General features: G+C 40.9%; 4 protein-coding genes across 4 annotated transcripts; 2 read left to right on the forward strand and 2 right to left on the reverse strand.

Annotated features, from left to right (window-relative positions):
* On the forward strand, positions 1 to 3,907 carry LOC103997927 (actin-2). The gene is made up of 5 exons (XM_009419306.3): positions 1 to 138; positions 1,509 to 1,581; positions 1,684 to 2,077; positions 2,853 to 3,466; positions 3,559 to 3,907. Exons 2-5 carry the CDS (start codon positions 1,522 to 1,524, stop codon positions 3,622 to 3,624), a joined length of 1,134 nt encoding a protein of 377 aa, XP_009417581.1. The 5' UTR covers positions 1 to 138; positions 1,509 to 1,521; the 3' UTR covers positions 3,625 to 3,907.
* Positions 3,908 to 5,067: 1,160 nt separating this feature from the next.
* Positions 5,068 to 8,789, forward strand: LOC135610705 (uncharacterized). The gene is made up of 4 exons (XM_065105534.1): positions 5,068 to 5,338; positions 5,455 to 5,567; positions 6,065 to 6,234; positions 8,223 to 8,789. Exons 1-4 carry the CDS (start codon positions 5,296 to 5,298, stop codon positions 8,647 to 8,649), a joined length of 753 nt encoding a protein of 250 aa, XP_064961606.1. The 5' UTR covers positions 5,068 to 5,295; the 3' UTR covers positions 8,650 to 8,789.
* A 1,339-nt stretch (positions 8,790 to 10,128) lies between these two features.
* LOC103997739 (uncharacterized) lies at positions 10,129 to 15,680 on the reverse strand. Its single transcript, XM_009419089.3, has 6 exons — positions 15,509 to 15,680; positions 15,278 to 15,412; positions 14,730 to 14,831; positions 13,686 to 13,748; positions 11,321 to 11,392; positions 10,129 to 10,575 (listed from the first exon to the last, which is right to left on the reverse strand). The coding sequence occupies exons 1-6, from the start codon at positions 15,653 to 15,655 to the stop codon at positions 10,411 to 10,413; spliced, it is 684 nt and encodes a 227-aa protein (XP_009417364.2). The 5' UTR covers positions 15,656 to 15,680; the 3' UTR covers positions 10,129 to 10,410.
* A 6-nt stretch (positions 15,681 to 15,686) lies between these two features.
* LOC135610706 (phospholipase A1-Ibeta2, chloroplastic-like) lies at positions 15,687 to 18,278 on the reverse strand. The gene has a single exon (XM_065105535.1). It carries the CDS (start codon positions 18,160 to 18,162, stop codon positions 16,351 to 16,353), a length of 1,812 nt encoding a protein of 603 aa, XP_064961607.1. The 5' UTR covers positions 18,163 to 18,278; the 3' UTR covers positions 15,687 to 16,350.

Raw genomic sequence — 18,278 nt, forward strand, 5'->3', positions numbered from 1 at the left:
GTTTTCATTGTCCTTATAACCAACCCCACCATCACTGCGCCCTCGCTGATTCCTCGGGTTTCTGCTCTTGGTGGTGGTTCGAGAGCGAGGCCAGAGGAGGAAGGGTTCCTCGATCTTCTTGCTTCTTCGTCGCGAAAGGTAAAAAAACCCCTCCCTATTCTTCTCCGATCGCGGGATGATTTCGCCTTGGTTGTTGCCGGACCCTTTCTCGTTTTTCTCTTCTAAGTTGGACGGTGTTGGGCGATCGAGCAAAGATCGCCTGTGGGTGTGATAAACGAGAAATGGAAGCATCATGAAACTTGGTGGAGACTGTTCGAAGTCTTCTTCTGAGTCGCGTAGTTGATTTGTTGGTAGAAGAAGGGCTCTAGAGATTGCAAAAGAACCAGAAAAAAAAATTGCGGTATATGGAGTCTGATGGATCGCCGGATCGGTGGAACTGGGAGTGATGTTGTAGGAAATGATGATCCTGTTTGTTAGAACTCGAACAAATGCACTGTTTCAAATAAAGGAGTGTATTCCGAAAGAGTCTACAATAACTGGGGTCACTATTTGAGTTGTTTTTGTTTGGGGGTTAGATCAGGAATTGGTTAGGAAGCAAAGATTTCATGTTACTTACGCCGATCGGTGTTGTTCATTTCGTAGTGGGATCATTTAGGGATTCTTTTTTGTTCTTCATTTTTCTTCTTTTGTTCCACAGTAACCACGGAGATGGACATGCTGAATTTATAACTTATGTTAGTGCTGAGGGATTTCCTTTTTTTGGATTTATTTGAACCTTAATCGATGAAAAAAATTCTTTTATTATGAGCTGACACAATCATTTCAAAAAATGGATATATTGTCTCTTAAATTAAATAGTGATGTCTCCTTCGGTGGAATTGAATGGAAACACATGTTTCACGAAGTCTATCCTAAACGAGAAGGAACTACAACTTATTATATGAACTTTAGGAAGGAATAAGAAACTATCATGTATGCAATTCATTACTATCCATGCGTTCATTGGTTATGGAAGTTATAATTTTGTGATCTCGAAGATGATGGATAACTCTCAAACTCAACATACATGATATTTCTATCTTTCATCTCTGGAATCTTTACATTTTTTCCCTTTCCTTGTATTGCAACTTTTTTTCCTTTAGCTATTCTTGAACAATGAAGCTGATCTGGTTTCCTATGACAATTTATTTTGGTCATGCCAGTGACAGAGCATCAGAGCTCTTTTCTACATGAGAAAATTGGTACTGTTTTAAGTATATAATAACTTTCATCATAAGGTTATACAAATTCATGAGTCTTCCCTTTGTTATATTCAATTCAACTACATATAAATGTTTTTCCTCATCCAAAATTTTCAGAGAATTGTCTTATATTCTTTCATTTACTGCTGCATTTAAATAGATTGTCATTAGTTCTGACCTTCACTGCCAACTCGCTTTGGATCATATAGCTCGATCTTAATTATTCGAGTGATAATCTTGTAGTTTCTCACTAAATGCCTTTGACAGGTTAGCATAAGCAATGGCTGATGCTGAGGACATCCAGCCTCTTGTCTGCGATAATGGGACAGGAATGGTGAAGGTAACATATATTTTCGTTGTGATACTTGGTTGTTGCTTGTGGAAAGTCATATGTAATGATTCATTAATGTTTCACTATGGTATCTTCTATTACTTGCAATAGGCTGGTTTTGCTGGAGATGATGCTCCCAGGGCTGTTTTCCCAAGCATTGTTGGTCGACCTCGACATACTGGTGTGATGGTTGGAATGGGACAGAAAGATGCATATGTAGGTGATGAGGCTCAGTCCAAGCGAGGTATCCTGACTCTGAAGTACCCTATTGAACATGGAATTGTTAGCAATTGGGATGACATGGAGAAGATCTGGCATCATACCTTCTACAATGAGCTTCGTGTGGCACCAGAAGAACATCCAATTCTTCTCACAGAAGCGCCACTTAATCCCAAAGCGAACAGGGAAAAGATGACACAGATCATGTTTGAGACTTTTGATGTTCCTGCCATGTATGTTGCTATCCAGGCTGTCCTCTCCCTTTATGCTAGTGGACGTACCACAGGTATTTTTGCACTTGTCTTGGATGCTGACTATTATCTTTTGATCTCATGGCTTTATTCTAAGTTACATATTCTAGAAACTTGTGTTTAACATGCATACATCATCAGGTTTTGTTTCCTTCCATTATGTAGGCAAGTATAGGTAAAGCATCAGCATGGAAAGCATATGGGGGTATACAAAAACAAGAACAACAATGACAACAAGCCCTATAAAGTATATAGCAAGATGATCATCTAAAATATGTATGAGGATGTCTACAGTTATCAAACATCTATACGAATTCTTGCTAGTAGTGATATGGATTTTAGTTACTACCTTTACCTTTTGTGTCCTCCCCTAGAAAGGCTAATCATATTTACCTTGATGTCTAAGCAATTACTATTTTTGAATATCCTTATCTGTCTTGTTGTTTTATTTTGGTTGTCTTCTCTGTTATTGGAACATAATATTTGATTGTTTACGTGGCGTCCAAAATTCTCTGATAAATTGCTGTTATCTAAATTCTTCCTTTTCCTCTATAATTGTCAGAATCCCGTGGTTCTTCTATTATACTTTGACCCATAGCTGCATTCAGTTTTAATCTTCTCGAAGTATTTATTGTTTAGTCCACCTTTAAGAAGGATAAATGTTAGCAATCATCAGAGTAACAGTTCAATTATTTGGATATTAGCACCAAGCATGCAAAGTACATAATTTGCAACTGTGTCCCTGTTATAGAATGTGATTATGCAAGGAGATGCACTTGAAAACTAATCCACTTGTTCTCATCTGCTCAGGTATTGTGTTGGATTCCGGTGATGGGGTTAGTCACACTGTCCCAATCTATGAGGGATATGCACTTCCTCATGCGATCCTGCGTCTTGACCTTGCTGGAAGAGACCTGACAGATTCCCTTATGAAGATTCTGACAGAAAGAGGATACTCCTTCACAACCAGTGCTGAGCGTGAAATTGTTCGTGACATCAAGGAGAAACTTGCTTACGTGGCACTTGACTATGAGCAAGAACTCGAGGCGGCTAGGACTAGCTCAGCGGTTGAAAAGAGTTATGAACTACCTGATGGCCAGGTCATCACCATCGGGGCAGAGCGCTTCAGATGCCCGGAAGTGCTCTTCCAACCTTCTCTCATTGGTATGGAAACGGCAGGTATCCATGAGACCACCTACAATTCCATCATGAAGTGTGATGTTGATATCAGGAGAGATTTGTACGGGAACATAGTGCTGAGTGGTGGGTCAACCATGTTCCCTGGTATTGCTGACCGTATGAGCAAGGAAATCACTGCATTAGCTCCTAGCAGTATGAAGATAAAGGTTGTGGCTCCACCCGAGAGGAAATATAGTGTTTGGATAGGTGGGTCTATTTTGGCCTCGTTGAGCACATTCCAGCAGGTAATAAGATACCAAACTAATCTATAATTTTTTTTCATGGTATTTCTATTATAATTGGTAAAATTTAATAAGATGTTCGGCCATCATCGCAGATGTGGATCTCTAAGGCAGAATACGAGGAGTCTGGTCCTGCTATCGTCCACAGGAAATGTTTCTAAATGCTCCCCTAGTTTCCATCTTGCACTTTGGTTTATTTGGTGTTTGGTTTGAGGATAATTTAGGCGTTAATTCTGTAATTTCTTCTTGCTTTGTTGCATCGGACTTTATTAATACATATCAGGTATGAGTACTCGTGTCGTCACTCAAATCTTTTTCAGTCTTTAGTTACAGTCTATTAGTAAGTAGGTTGGGCACATGTTTTGAACTTGTATTCATGTAATCTATAAAACTGTGTTGGGTTCATGTCTAAATCAAAGCGTTACTTAAACGCGTTTCTCATTAGTATGTATGTTTAAAGGCTATTGTTTATATTTGCAAGAATATTTGGTCGAGGGTGATGCCACAATACTTTTTCTTGGTAGTATTTGATCTCATCGACTCGGCTCTCTAATTATACCGAAAAGTGCAAAACTAGTAGTACCATTATCAACAGGTGTACCTGATCACGGATGGTTTCGAACCGGCGATTCTGGTTTCAATGAAAATGGAATTGAAACCAAACACGGATGGTTTCGAACCGGCGATTCTGGTTTCGATGAAAATGGAATTGAAACCAAACTAGTTTCAGGTGGTTTTTTCCGATAGTTGGAATTATCGATTTTCGTTGATAAAAACTAAACGGTTGTACTAAGACTTGAATCCATAGTCATTAGTCTGAGTTCTAAGTCCTAACTACTTCCTCATCATGAATTCTATCTATGTTTTAACTTTTTTGAATCGTTGATCTTTTTTTTTTATCTTAATTTTTTGGTTTCGAATTGTTGATCGATTCTAGACCGAATCAAAATAATTTGAACCGAACCATCAACATGATGCAACGGAGGCAGGAATTTTATGTAGGAAATGAAATTGTGTGCCAAATCTTGAACCCTATAGATATAATTAGTATAATTACGCTCACTTTGTCAATATCAATATTTAGAATTCAATTAATTATATTATATATTTTATCTAATTTTAAATGATCATTATTTTTTTTCACTTGGTCCATTAATTAATAAGATATAAAAAATATTTAAAATTAAAATAAATAAACTACAATTTATTTAAAGATAATTTTATTTAATTTGATTAAAAAATTTTAAAAAAATATTTTATATATGATCATAAATTGTAAAAATAAATTAATAAGTTTAATAAGTATGATAATATTATATTCAGTTCAAAAATGTTAGTCTGTTCATGATGACTCACAACATACTTGAAATAAAAATATTTTTTTAAAAATCCGCCTCTCGTAAGAAATTCATTATTTCTTCTTTGTTTATTTTTTCCTTCCCTCGTAACAAATTATGATTCTGAGGAGAGGCTGTTACAAGAACGACAACGAGCCAAGTCAGTTGGCAGCGCGTGGGCCCGACCAGTGGGGCTTGCAAACAACCGTGCGCTGTTGTCTTGTCGCTACCTTCGTTTTCCTTTTTCTTTTCTTCCGCGGATGATCGCTATCGCTGCACGCGAGGACAAACTTCGCTCTCTCGCCCCCATCTCTCTCCCTCATCCCCTCTTTCGCCTATCGGTCGGTCCTCCCATCCCACCGACCAAATCCCGTCACCGCTCTCTCTCTCTCTCTCGCTCTCTCTCGTTTCCTGTGGAGAGAGATCTATATACAGATCGCGTTATCTCCCGTCGAACTCAGTGATGAGCGCTCGTTCTCCCCCGGCGACGGCAAGATGCATCATGGATCCTCCACGTTCGATGGCTTCTTCTTGGACGGTATTCATCATGCCATCCTCCTCTCTCTCTCGCACACACCGCCGATTCCGATTTTTTCCTTGACGTTCCTCTTTCGATTGATTGATCTTTGTTTCTTTTCTTTGGGGGCCAAGCAGTGAAGGAAGGGGTGGACGACATGATCAAATTCTTAGCCAATGAGCCCTCCGTGGGGCTCTTCTTCGTCCAGCAGCACGCCCAGACCTCCATGCCCTACCTCCTCAACCTCAAGGTATGCGTCTTCTCCTCTATTTCCTCTAACCCTAGTTTGGAAGTTTTTGGCGTATTTCGTAGATCTGGAAATCTCAATGAATTGTCCATTGAGATTTCTTGTTTTATGATCCCTAACTCTTATTGTGTCCGCTGATGATCAGAGATAAAAAAAGAGTGCTTATATATGCAGGAACTGATAATTGGGGCTTTCGGTTTTCATCGTTCATTTGGTTCTTTCATCATCGAATTGTATAGTATAGTTTGTTACTGCTTTTGATTTGGACGACTGGTCTTACCACTTATTCTGCTTGTGATTTCTTTCCTGTTGTTACTTGTAGCAAATCAAACGAACATGTGATTGTCATCTTACTTTTTCGTCAGGTGTTACTTGTAGAACTTATTCTGTTTTCCAATAATGTGAATTTGCTGTCTGCACTAACTCTGTTCTCTTTGGATATTCAGAATTTTAACCATTTTGGGAAAAAAAAATCACTAAATATCACTTTCTTATTTTAGGACAAGGTGGGGGAAAAGATTCATGAAGTGACCCTGCACACCGAGGACATAGAGGATTCTATCTGTTCAGTCAGGTCAATGGCAGAATATGGTATTCCTATTGCTGATGAGATGATTAAGGACATTAATAGATCACTACACATCGTGTCAGCATCCCAACCTAAGAGAGGGTATGACTCCTTCACTATCTTTTCAGAGTAAGGAATAGAAAGTTCTGTTAAATTATATGCTAAACAATCTTCTTGAATGACCTTACGTTGACTAATTATTTTTCTTCAGTACCTAATGGCTGACACTCTAGACTAAACATATAGAAAAAAATGGAGTCAGTACCAGCTGCCATAAAATACCAACCATTTAATTGTAGTTGTCACACTCTGCTCACAGATCTTTTCTGCAGTTGAAATTCACCTTGTATTGGTTTATCCTTTAAAGTAGTTCATTAGATTAATAGTCTTAATTCCATCTTATTTATCCAAAATACTGCACTAGTGGCACCAGTTGGTTCAACCCAGTAGCTGATTTAGTTTTTCCATTGACCCAGAGATTGAGATCTTCATTGCCGCTTAGAGTAGATTATCACCGTGCCGAGAAGGAGAGATCTTTTTTATTCTTCTATGGTATTAGCTTAACATGGAAGCCAATTGCATAAAACTTTCCACCTATGTAGGGCTTGGAGAGGATCAATACACGTAGCTTTACACCTGCAAATATAATGTCAATGTGTAGTATTGCCTTAATACTGCAGCATAGAAGACAATGGAACCCGCACCAAACTCCTCTGTGGAACTTTTTATGGGGGAGTAATAATATCTGGTATCAGACTTTACGGTGCTTTTACCCTGCTCCAATCAGGTCTAAAATAGAAGCTTTTATTTTTATGGAACTAATTTTTATGTGAATAATGAGGAAGGGTGGAGCTCTAAAGAAGCTAGGTTATAGCAGAAAAAAAAGAGAAACTCATGACCTTCTTATACTTGCAACTTGATATTAACTCCTCATTTTTCTTTATATTTTGATGTGTCTTTGTAGTTGGTATGACGATGGGTTAGTTGGCGTATAAGTGACTCAACTATAAAGGAATATATTTGCAATGGATATATAAAGATTTAAGGCAAGAACCACACAGGAAAGACCAAAAAACAACCTAATAGAGACAGTAAACTAATCTTGTTCAAGGGAAATTTATACTTAAAAAGGAAAATATTTTTTTTATAACAATCATATGATATGTAGATTTTTAGAGTGAAAGCTACACTGAATGACCAAACATGTAAAACTCATTTGAAAAAAATAGATAAAGATACTGGGGAGGTAGGGATGAAGCACAATAATATCTGGTCTGGACAAAAATCATTTGCACCCTATGTTTTTCAAAATTACAATTTAAACCCTTGCTTCATGGAAATTACATGCTGTACCTATGTTTTCCAAAGTTATAGCATCTTTCCCGTTGTGATAAACTCGTGAAAGTATCCCTCTTATTATATTGGTTGAAAATTGATTGATGAAAGTACCCCTCTTAGTGTACTCCTTTTGAACATTTGAATGTTTCACTGAAATCCAATGATGAATATATCCTTCTTTTAATGATTACAAATATCTTAACCCCATCTCCTTCTTCATTCCTTTGCCTCTCTCTTCTCTTCCTCCTTTCCATACTCCTCTGCTTATCTTTGCACTCTGTAAAACATGTGGTCTGTTTTTGTGGAGAGAGACATGTTCCTCATAATTCAACAATGACCATTCCAGGGAAGATGCTTTTTTGTAGCTCTTTCATTGTTCAGTATAAATATATCTTTATTGCCTGCCATGGTTAACTTGAGGCCATTGGAATCGGTGATATAAGTGATCCTTTGGACCATCATATAATCCTTCACCTCGTGACCTTGAAGCCTTTAAGCAGTGAAGCATTTTGATGGATGCTAAGTTGATCATGCATGGAATCCTCAGGCTTCATTTTGATGGTATGAATTTTACAATATTATTACCCTGGAGAATGCCTTGACATATGGAACGCAACATGGAAGTTCTTTTTTTGTTTTCCAAAGTCTTGTAGCACTTCTTTCTGTTGGATAGAGATGGTGATAAGATATGATTTAGATGGAGGAATATTTATCTGGTACTCCACTCTGAGAGTTTCTACATGTTAATATAGTGTAATCCGCAACCCAAGTTGGGGTGGTCAGGAGGATACATCTGGTCGCAGCATCATGACTGCCCCGCGCGAAGGAAGCAGTCGCAGCAGTTATCTGTCAGCTGTTTTCAAGTCCACAAAGTGGAAAGCGGGTGGGCTCAGATGGTCCCAGACAAATTTGATGATGGAAGACCCCAAGAGTGGCAACCCGTTGTCATCTGTAACACCGCCACAAGCAGTCGGCTCGGTTACTCCCGCCACCACAGATACGGATGGTGACGAATTACCTTTGTCAAGCCAACTTTTGGATGACGAGAGCTTGTACGTTCCTGACACGTCGACCGTGTTGGACGACTATGATAAGTTCAAATCTGAACGAGAGGCTAAATTTGAAGAGTGGCTCCAAGAGACGGAGAACCGTGTCAGCTGCAGCGAGTCCGGTATCTGACGCTTGTCGTAATATGGATTTGTGATGACAATTTGAGGCCGTGGTGGTTGTCTTTGTGCCTATTCTTTGTTGAGGCATCCAAATGTTGAGTAAACACGTTATGTATGGAATGGGAATAAACAACAGTTTCTTCTTCTTCATGTAGAGATTGATTTTGGTTGGTTGTGATGAGAAATGGTGGAGATGATAGTCTCGATAGCATCATGGATCCAAAATACAAGTGACAGTGATCACACACGATGATCGGATCCAATACCATTCCAATAAAGCAAGATTGCAGCTTCTAATTGGCTGCACGCTCATGCGAACAAATGGCACCCCAATCAATCGATTATGAGAGCACATATCGCAGCGTCTTACAGACATATCGACACGACAAAAGCAGTTCGACGACCTTCGTGAAATTACCGCACTCCGGTTTGGACGGTAAGGTATCCCAAAAATAATTAAATCGTCGGCAAATCCACCAAACTCCGTGTGCTTGTTCTCACTTGTGGTGAGCAGAACACACGTCTATCCGCTTACTCGTGCTTACCGTGCGTCTTGCCAACGACAAGCCGGCCCACAATATGTTAAAACAGCGCCGAAGAGCGAACCTTCGAATTCGTATTTTGACTGACGGTGTTTAGAACCTGCTGGTTTGAAAACAGTTACGAAGACCAAAGGTAGGCTTACCTCAGGGCAGCAACCCAATGAAGTGGCCGAAAAAAAATTAGAACAGCAGGAAATAGCTTAAATCCCGCGTAACACAGCTTTCTTAGTCTCACCGAGGGAGCAGAACCCACGCCAACCCCATGTCGAAGCTTCCGCGATCTTATTTTGACCGCTGGTGTGACAAAGTAGGCTAAAAAAATAAAAACAACGAGAAATCAGTCGACTCTCGCCTTCTGATGCATCGTTGTATACGAATAATTCCATTCTGGGACTTTGTATTAGGTAAGGTTGACCCCTCGCTGATGACAAAGCAGCTTCCATTTTAAGTTATATAAGCTGAGAAATTCGAATTAGTTAATATATTAATATTTTTATTGAGATGTTTAAATTAATTAATATATTATCTCATAAGTGATAGATCTCATATTCACCAATTCATATATGAGCATCATCAGACATAATATTTGATGAAATAAAAATACTTTTATTGAGAAAATTCCTAATGTTATGCTATTCGCTACACATTAGCTACAACCAAGTAAGCAGATGCACTCTCACCTGTTCAGGAAGAATGAGATTTGAAGTCCCACCGTCCCCTTTTTTTTTTATGCACTGTAGAAACGATAGTTTGGGGCCGTTTGATTCCCCTTTTTATGCCCTTTCCATTCATCATTTCGATATCTCCCAAGTAAATCCCATTGGCTCTCTACATAATATGAATTGAACGGTTCTTCTGGCACCCCAACAAATCTTCAGCCTGCATTAAACTCCTAAACAAAACCCAGTTAACTGCTACATGTGTTAACAGAAATAGATGGATCATAATAAGACAATAAAGCATATGCAGAAAGATCGATTACATCTCCAGATATCTTAATCAACAACTCAAAAAAGAGTTAACTCAAGTCATCGGGCTGCATCTAACTTGACTAGTGTTACATCAAAATAATCGCAAGACTGCAAAACCTGCTGGTCCTCAGAAATTTCTAGCTACATGGGTTGATGTTAACACAAAAACATTGGATGAAATTGACTTGGTAAATTTTTTTAAAAAAAATTCTTGAAGATATTTATTATTTTAAATTAACAGAACTAAAAAGCCAGCTTTCATTTTCTCCGGATCTTGACATTTAAGGTCCACTGAACCCTTCCTTCCGGGCGAGGTATCTCCCTTGGTAGGAGGAGGGGGATTTCATACTCTCCTGCAGATCCAAGTGGGGATGGAAGGCGCAGGTTATCAGGATGTATGTTGACACAAAGCTGCCTCGCAACCTGAACGTGAGACGATTTGAGAATGCATCAGACTGATGAGTTAGAGCGTAAACTTCTCTGCTAATTTACTGGATTTTTTTCTCGATACTAAAAAAAAAAAAAGTAAAACAGTAAGCCATCTATTCTATGCTTGACAGGATATATGAAATTGACAAGTTCCTGAAATAGCTGTCTCCAAAGAGTTCCATAAAAGTATCGGAGTCATCTAGATTCAGAATCTCGTGTTTTCTGAAATCTGATACTTCAACTTGCAGTAAAAAATGACACAAGCTATAAAGCTTAAAGCATGTCATTCTTTGGAAACATAAACATGAGAATGTTAACATCGAAGACATGAGTTTCAATGTCGAGACCTTGCTTTTGTCTTATAAAATGGAATATGCTAAATGGATTGGGAACCACAAATATAATGTTCTTCACCAACTTTCAGAAGCAGACTAAAAGTTAAAGAGCATATTTCTCTGAAATACATTGGAGAATTTTTGGTGATGGCCTCTTTCTTTCGTTTTTCTTATTTTTTTCATGTAATATAGTGTGCTTCCAGACACATTAGACACACAACTTTAGTGGCTGAATTGACCCCAAATAGATGTAGTAGTCAACTTTGTCCTATACATCCTCTTACGCAAATAGATATAGTAGCATATATAAGCTATATATATCAATAATACCTACAGACGCATATACATACGTAAGTGTGAATGAACAAGAAACATAGGGACATTAGAGTGAATTATACTTGTACCTCAGCAACAATTTCATCCTTCGTCACGGGTGTACGGAGTTCATTGTCAATTTTGATATACCTCCTCAAGACCTACGATCAAAATCATATAGCACGTGTAACAATTTAGACATAAAAAAGCAAATAAATAATCAGAAACATTTTACTAAATCTGCATAGCATTGGCAAGAATAATCTCCAGCAACAGATTTGCATTTGGATTTTGAATGAAAAACGAAAGTACATGATGAACTTGATACAGATATACAAATCAAAGATTTGCATGAATTACTCCAGCAAGGAAGATACATATTATATTCTTCATTAATTTTTCAAGTAAATTTTCAGCAGAAACTTCATTTCTATTGGTTTGAACAAAAACAGTCCTTCCAATCATAGCATATCCAAGAATTCGTGTAAGAACCATGAGAAAAGTGACATCTCCAGGACAACTTGTGTAAAGGAACTAAGAACTGTATGTTCAAAGACTACGAAACGGGCTATAACTATCTTTATATAGGCTGCTCAAATATGAAATATAATACCATTCTGTATTCTGTTATAGATAATCTTGAATCTACTTCCAGACTAATTACTCTGCAGAGACAAATAGACATGAAATGAGATTCTAGCTTCCTTGCGATGCCATTAGCCATTCTGAGGAAGCATCTAGCACAGATACTACAGTAGAATATTACTACAATGACTGGGCCTGTCCCCTCTCTGGTAACTCAAGGTTCTACAGGGTAAATAATTCTAACATTTGCCACAAAAGCAAACACCTAAATAGAACCTACTAAAACTTACTATGAGGATCTGTTTGACTTCCGTAGTGACAGATGTTTTTCTGAAGATAAGTAATGACAGAAGTTGATACCATGAAATTCCAACATGATTTTCCAAAAAACTAGCACTACAGAAAGATGTACTATATTGTAAGCAGGATCCCTCCATATGACCTTAACCTGCTATCATGATGCAACATAAGCCAGCTTGTTAATCATGGAAGTAAGTTATCCCTATTTCCTATTTCTAAGCTTCTCATGTTTTCAGACAATTAAGGGGTTTAAACTTTAAAGACCCCAACAACTTGGGTTCAGATGCAACCATCCTCCACAACTCAACTCTAAGGCTGTGGCCCAATTATGAGGGTTATATTGTTCACCAGCTTCTTCGATTCAAGACATCTTCAGTCCTGGCACCTCTTATTAAACCTTCAAAATAGATGGCTTTTCTTTATTATTAATTTTGGTAATGGCACTTTCTCATCTCAAATACACTAATCCTCTGAACATATATTTTTTTCCCACAGTATCTTACTAACCTAGTGGGGCAAGTATTATTGCCAACTTCTAAATTTTGTGTCTTAAAAGCATATTAGATTAAGCTTCACATTCTTCCAAGTTATAGCCCTATTTAATCCTATTGAAAGGACTAAGCTGAATCATATGAAAGATTGTTAAATTTCTGACTTATTTAGTAACAACACAACACAATAATAGTCAAAAAAACTTCTACCACATCAAATTTTAAAGAAAATGGTAAATCTCCCTATTTTTCTATTTTCTCATCCTAATTCCATGCAATTTAATAATCTTATGGCAAAAAATAATTTCTCATATTGGATTCTCCATATTAAGTACCAATCACAAGATTATTATACACAAGAGTTTATATGTTTACAGAAAATTATAATAAACTCAAAGATGGGTACAGTGTGCAAAAGTATTCACCAACACAAAACAGTGAATCATGAATCTTAAATAAACTTAATCTCAAGGCAGGAAGTAGTGAAGCACGGTTGAGAAATCTCAAACAAGTATAAGATGAACAACTTGTAAGAATTACAAGCAGGAGATATTTGATATAAATTGTGATACATGTAGGTTCCCTCTTGACTAGACATCTCTATCTGACCCCAAATGTTTGGCGCTTACGACTCATTGTTGTTGTGTAAAGTAGATATCTCTGCTTCAGTGATGGGATCAGTTGTTATGTCTAAAGTTTCTTTGCATCCTTCTTTGACTTGCACTATATGATAGCCTGCAATGTCAGCTCACCCTTGATATTAACTCAAGTTACCTAATAAAGTATATTTTTATACACTTCTTAAGTTCCTTCGACTTTTTTTTTCCGAGAGTTCTTGATGCAGAATTTAGTCCAATTCAAGTGACCGCTGAATCATAAATTCTGTAGGATGGATAACGATATGCTTAAAGATTTATATCATGGGGATAAATCTTGCCAAGTACAGCAATCATAATCAGTAGCATATATTCCATAAAAGTTGATAATGACATGTGAATCTCACATTAAACAACAAACATGGCATACTTCATCTTATAATTCACAGAATGGAGTAAAATTACTCCCAAATTATACTCACAAGGCGAGCATTATCAAGACGCTTCGCTGCTGCATGATATTCCTTCATTTTATCCACCATGGCCTGTTAACAAAGAATATATTAGGCACTTCAAAGGTAAAAAAAAATCTAGAACTAGAAAGCTTCTAGCAAATAAATACATGAAGATATGCAAAGATGGGTAAAGTTAGTAGTCAGAAGCTTATGTAACCCATATACCAAGAGAAGGTAACCGAATCAGAAATAAGCAACATTCATAACTTGACCATCCTAACTACATGGTGACAAATAAGCACCCATTTCACTTAATGGCTACTTTAAAAATTAGTATCCAAGTTTGACCATTTGCAAATAATAGGCCAACTGCACATGAAAATATGTGGACAAATATAGTAGAATACATTCATTTGTATGTTACCTTGGTAACTGAATATACCATATATTTTGATCACTAGACACCTTAAAAATGAAAAGCTCAAAACCAGGAAGATACTGTAGCTACACATATAATAAATGAAGAACTTTGATGATCCGCTTGGATATCTAAATCTTCAAACACTTTAACTCTATATGTACAATTATTTAAGTCATATAGGCATGTACAGAAAAGAAATCACTTCCAAATTCCAGGAAGCATGCCTTCACAATATCATTGTTAAAAAGATGCCTTGTCTTACGTTAACTTTTTTGGCAGACATTGCCAGTTATAGAATTCAGTGGCATCAATCTTATCCTACCTAAGCTATCTCTGATGCATATTAGATCACTATGAAGAAAAACATAAAAAGCATTTGATAAAACTAGTATAACCATACAAAAAAAAAGGAATTCATAATGATATGTAATACCAGAAGCATTAGCAAAATTCTTCATAATAATTTCATCAAACCTAATTCACCAATTAAATAAAACAAAATGTGACTCATGAAAGTTGTGAAGGCAAATAATTAATAAAAGAGATGATAGAATCAAGTAACGTAATACAATATAACATAGTGCTAAACATTGACATTTTAAAATTTTAATGTACAGAAGGGAAAAGTAAGAGAACATCTCACAACTCACCCCTCCAGAATCATCAAGAGACCTCCCAGATGTCTCGTCTTGCCCTTTATCTTCCTTGATCATAGGAGCTTCTTTTGCAGCTTCCACTCCTCGTTGGTAAAGCTATTATAAACAATGTAGCATACAAGAGAAATCTAACAGGGTCAGTTGCATTCTTATTTTCTTGGTGACAGGTTTGCGTGAAGATGGAGACAAGGCAACAATTCAAAACCAGAATACACTGTAATTTACAGGAAAACACAAAATCACATGATCTTAATGGAAGGACTTACAAAGATACAAACAGGCAAACTTAATGTGTCAGATTCAAAAAGCCTGACATCGGCTAAGACCGCAAAAGGAAGAAACCATGGCGATAAACTCAAACAACATTTGTGATCTTACGCTTACGACACGCCCAACCCGGATACTACAAGTAAACTAAGAAGTTCCTCCCCGACCTCTTTCCACTCCCACATCAGGAAATTGCTGAGCATATAATTGCACTGATCTAGCAATCAAAAGTAATTAACATCCTGCCAGAACTGCAGGGTAAGAAGGGTCCCAACCTCGCGTTGCTCCCGCATGAGGAAGGCGTACTTCTCGATGTTGGGGACCGCGAGCAACTTGGGCATCAGGTGGTTGCGGAAATGCCCCGGCGCCACCTTCACCGTCTCCCCCCGTTTCCCCAACTTGTCGATCGTCTGATGACCCCAAGAAACACGCACGAACGCGCACACAGAGTGAGAGAAGAGAAGGAAGAGATTTAGGCTTCATCGAATAAAGACCTGGGGCCGTACCGTGGTGAGGATGACCTCAAGCTTGCGGTAGCGAAGGCCCTGTGCTGCGAACAAGAGCGGGTTGGTGACGCCATCGCGCGAAGACGGTGGCTGCGAACCGAGGAGGCGGCGGAAGGCGGCGGATCGGCAGCAACGGGCGTGCGCCATTCCCAACGGACGAAGACAGCGAGCGCGTGCGAGGAGAGGGTTTTGAGTACCTTTTCGTGGGCCAATAGGCCCAACTAAGACAGGTTTATAGGCCCATATTAAATTGTTCCCCGTCGTGTGTTACATAAAGTTGAGTGACGTCATCTTTGGGATCCCGTCGAATCGGTTAATTAAACCGGTCAAGAATCCGGTTCTCAATTTTTAGGTCGAAACCGATCGATTGAGTCAAGATTTAATGGTCAGAGAAGCTACATGTACTTGGGTCGAACCGGGCCGACAATTAACAAGCCTAATCTTCTCTCGTTTTGGACCGGTTTGGTACCAGGGTCGAGTAAAATAAACCGTTGCGTGTCAGTAAAATACTAGCTTTCATTGAGACGGCCCACCATATCTTCTGCAGGCCCGCCTCCGCAGTTGCGGACGTCCGCTCTGCCCTCCAAGTGTTCGACGCTATGCCCTGGAGGAACAACCGTCTCCAGATGTTCAATAGTTATCGGTCTATGTAATGATAATAATCCCCTTCAAATATCTAGTTGGGAATTTGAAATTGCATTGTTAAGCAAGCTTGTACATGAACAGGTAATCCCATCGGACAATGTTATTATCAGGTGAATGCAGAAATCACCGTCGCTAGTCAAAAGAATTGGAACTGTTTGTATGGTACAATTAATGGTTCGGATATATATAGTTGTCGATCATTGTACTTCCAGGTTTTCTATAGACAGAGTTGAAGGTAACGTGTGACCGCAGTGGCGCCGGGGAAAGCCCGGGGTGGGCTGCACCTGAATGGCTCGGGCCTTGCTCACGTACAGCTTCTTCAAGTTGGAGCTCTGTTGGGTGAGCAGGCGGGCGAGGCCGCGCTTGGCGTCCGAGCGGAAAGGGCTGTTGGTGGCCATGAAGCCGTCCACCAGGTGGAGATAGGCCTCCAGGTCGTGGCAGCAGGCGGGGTCGGCGTCCGGCCGCAGGTAGGGGGACATGCGGCAGTCCACCAGGAGCTCCCGCCCCACGTGCGCGTACCCGCCGGTGCGCGACGGCAGCACCATCGGCACGTGCGTCACCAGGTCGCGTGCGTTCACCACCCGCAGCACCTTCACCCCCCGCCGTTCCACCCGGGCCGCGAACGCCTGGTTCCCCACGCGCGGGCTGCCGAAGGAGAACACCGCCGTCGGCACGTGCGGAGGCGCGCGCGCCGCCAGCTCGTCCGCGATCAGCACCGCCAGCGCCGCGCCCAGGCTGTGGCCCACTACCGTGATGCTTATCTCCTCCCCTGCGTACTTCTCGGTCAGCTTCCTCACCTCCGCCACCACTGACGACGACAGGCTCGGCATGTCGGGGCCAGCTGTCTTGTAGAGGCTCCGGAACCCGCATTCAACCTTCGGCACGTCCCCTTGCGGGTCCGTGACGTCCTCGCCGTCGTCATCGACCGGGACAAGCCCGGTGCGGAGGTTCTCAGCCCACTCCAGGCAGGTGGAGGTGCCGCGAAGGGCGATGACGATGTCGCGGCGCCCCATCCGCTGTATCTCCCGCTCGTTGTCACAGACAGCGACGTAGCCGATCCAGCTGGTGCGTTGGGCGGCCATCATCCACGGGGCGACGGTTTGAACCCACGAGGGGAGCTCCACGGAGGCGGTTGCGAACAGGTTGCGAGTAACGCGGTAGGACCAGTCAGGGAGGACGACGGGGCGTGGGCGGTCTGGCGGGGCGGCGATAAGGTTGGAGTGGAAGGCATGGTAGGTGGCCTGGACGAGCTCACCATATCGAACAAGCTCCCGGCGGAGGTGGACGTTGAGGGGTTCGAGAAGGCCGTCCCAGTTGGCGGCGCCGTGGTACTGGCGCCAACGTGGGCCGATGGTGCCGCGAGGGGAGGGGCGGGTGGAGTCGGAGAGCAGCCGGTGAAGGCGGGTGAGGCTGCGCGGGGACATCTCTTCGGTCTTCTTGTCAGAGGAGTTGAGGAAGGCAGCAGAGGAGAGGTTGAGGACATTGAGGAGGCGGCCGCGGGTCTGGTGTATTGACGAAGAGGGCGAGTGGCGGCGGGGTTCCGGTTCTTCCTCGACTAGGTGGGGCGGGGGAGGCGCTTGCTTCTTCTGTAGGAGGCGCTCGAGGTTGGAGAGGTGGTTTCTGGTGGATATAACAGCAGCAGGAGGAGAAGAAGAAGCAGCAGCGCTACCGTCGGCATGTACTCCAGCGGCGGCAACGGCTTTCTTGAAGGGGGTAGCGGCGCGGGGGCGAGTGATGAGGGGAGCGAGAGGAGAGCGGGGTCGCCGCCGATGGAAGGCGTTCCGTACCGGCGACACGTGACGAGGTGGAGCCGCAGGAGCGGAGCCGAGTGACATGGGTCGAGGAAGGGAGGCGACGATGCGAGAGAGAAGAGAAGGCGGGGAGAAGAACACGGAGTGAGCGTCCGTGCGGTTCTTGGTTGGTTGCATATAAAAAGACATGGCTGCTTGGAATGCTACACTGGTAAACAAGGAGTTGAGAAGGCTTTTCTGTGCCCTCTCTTTCAACATAGGAAAACGGGAACCGGTAGGCTTTCTTCGACGGTACTCAGATGATCTGCAATTCCATTTTGCTTTAGTTGTTTGACTTTTAATCGGTCAACGACCACCCGACGTCGGTACTGATA

Source organism: Musa acuminata, chromosome BXJ2-4, assembly GCF_036884655.1.
Source record: "Musa acuminata AAA Group cultivar baxijiao chromosome BXJ2-4, Cavendish_Baxijiao_AAA, whole genome shotgun sequence".
Taxonomy (NCBI): Eukaryota; Viridiplantae; Streptophyta; class Magnoliopsida; order Zingiberales; family Musaceae; genus Musa; species Musa acuminata.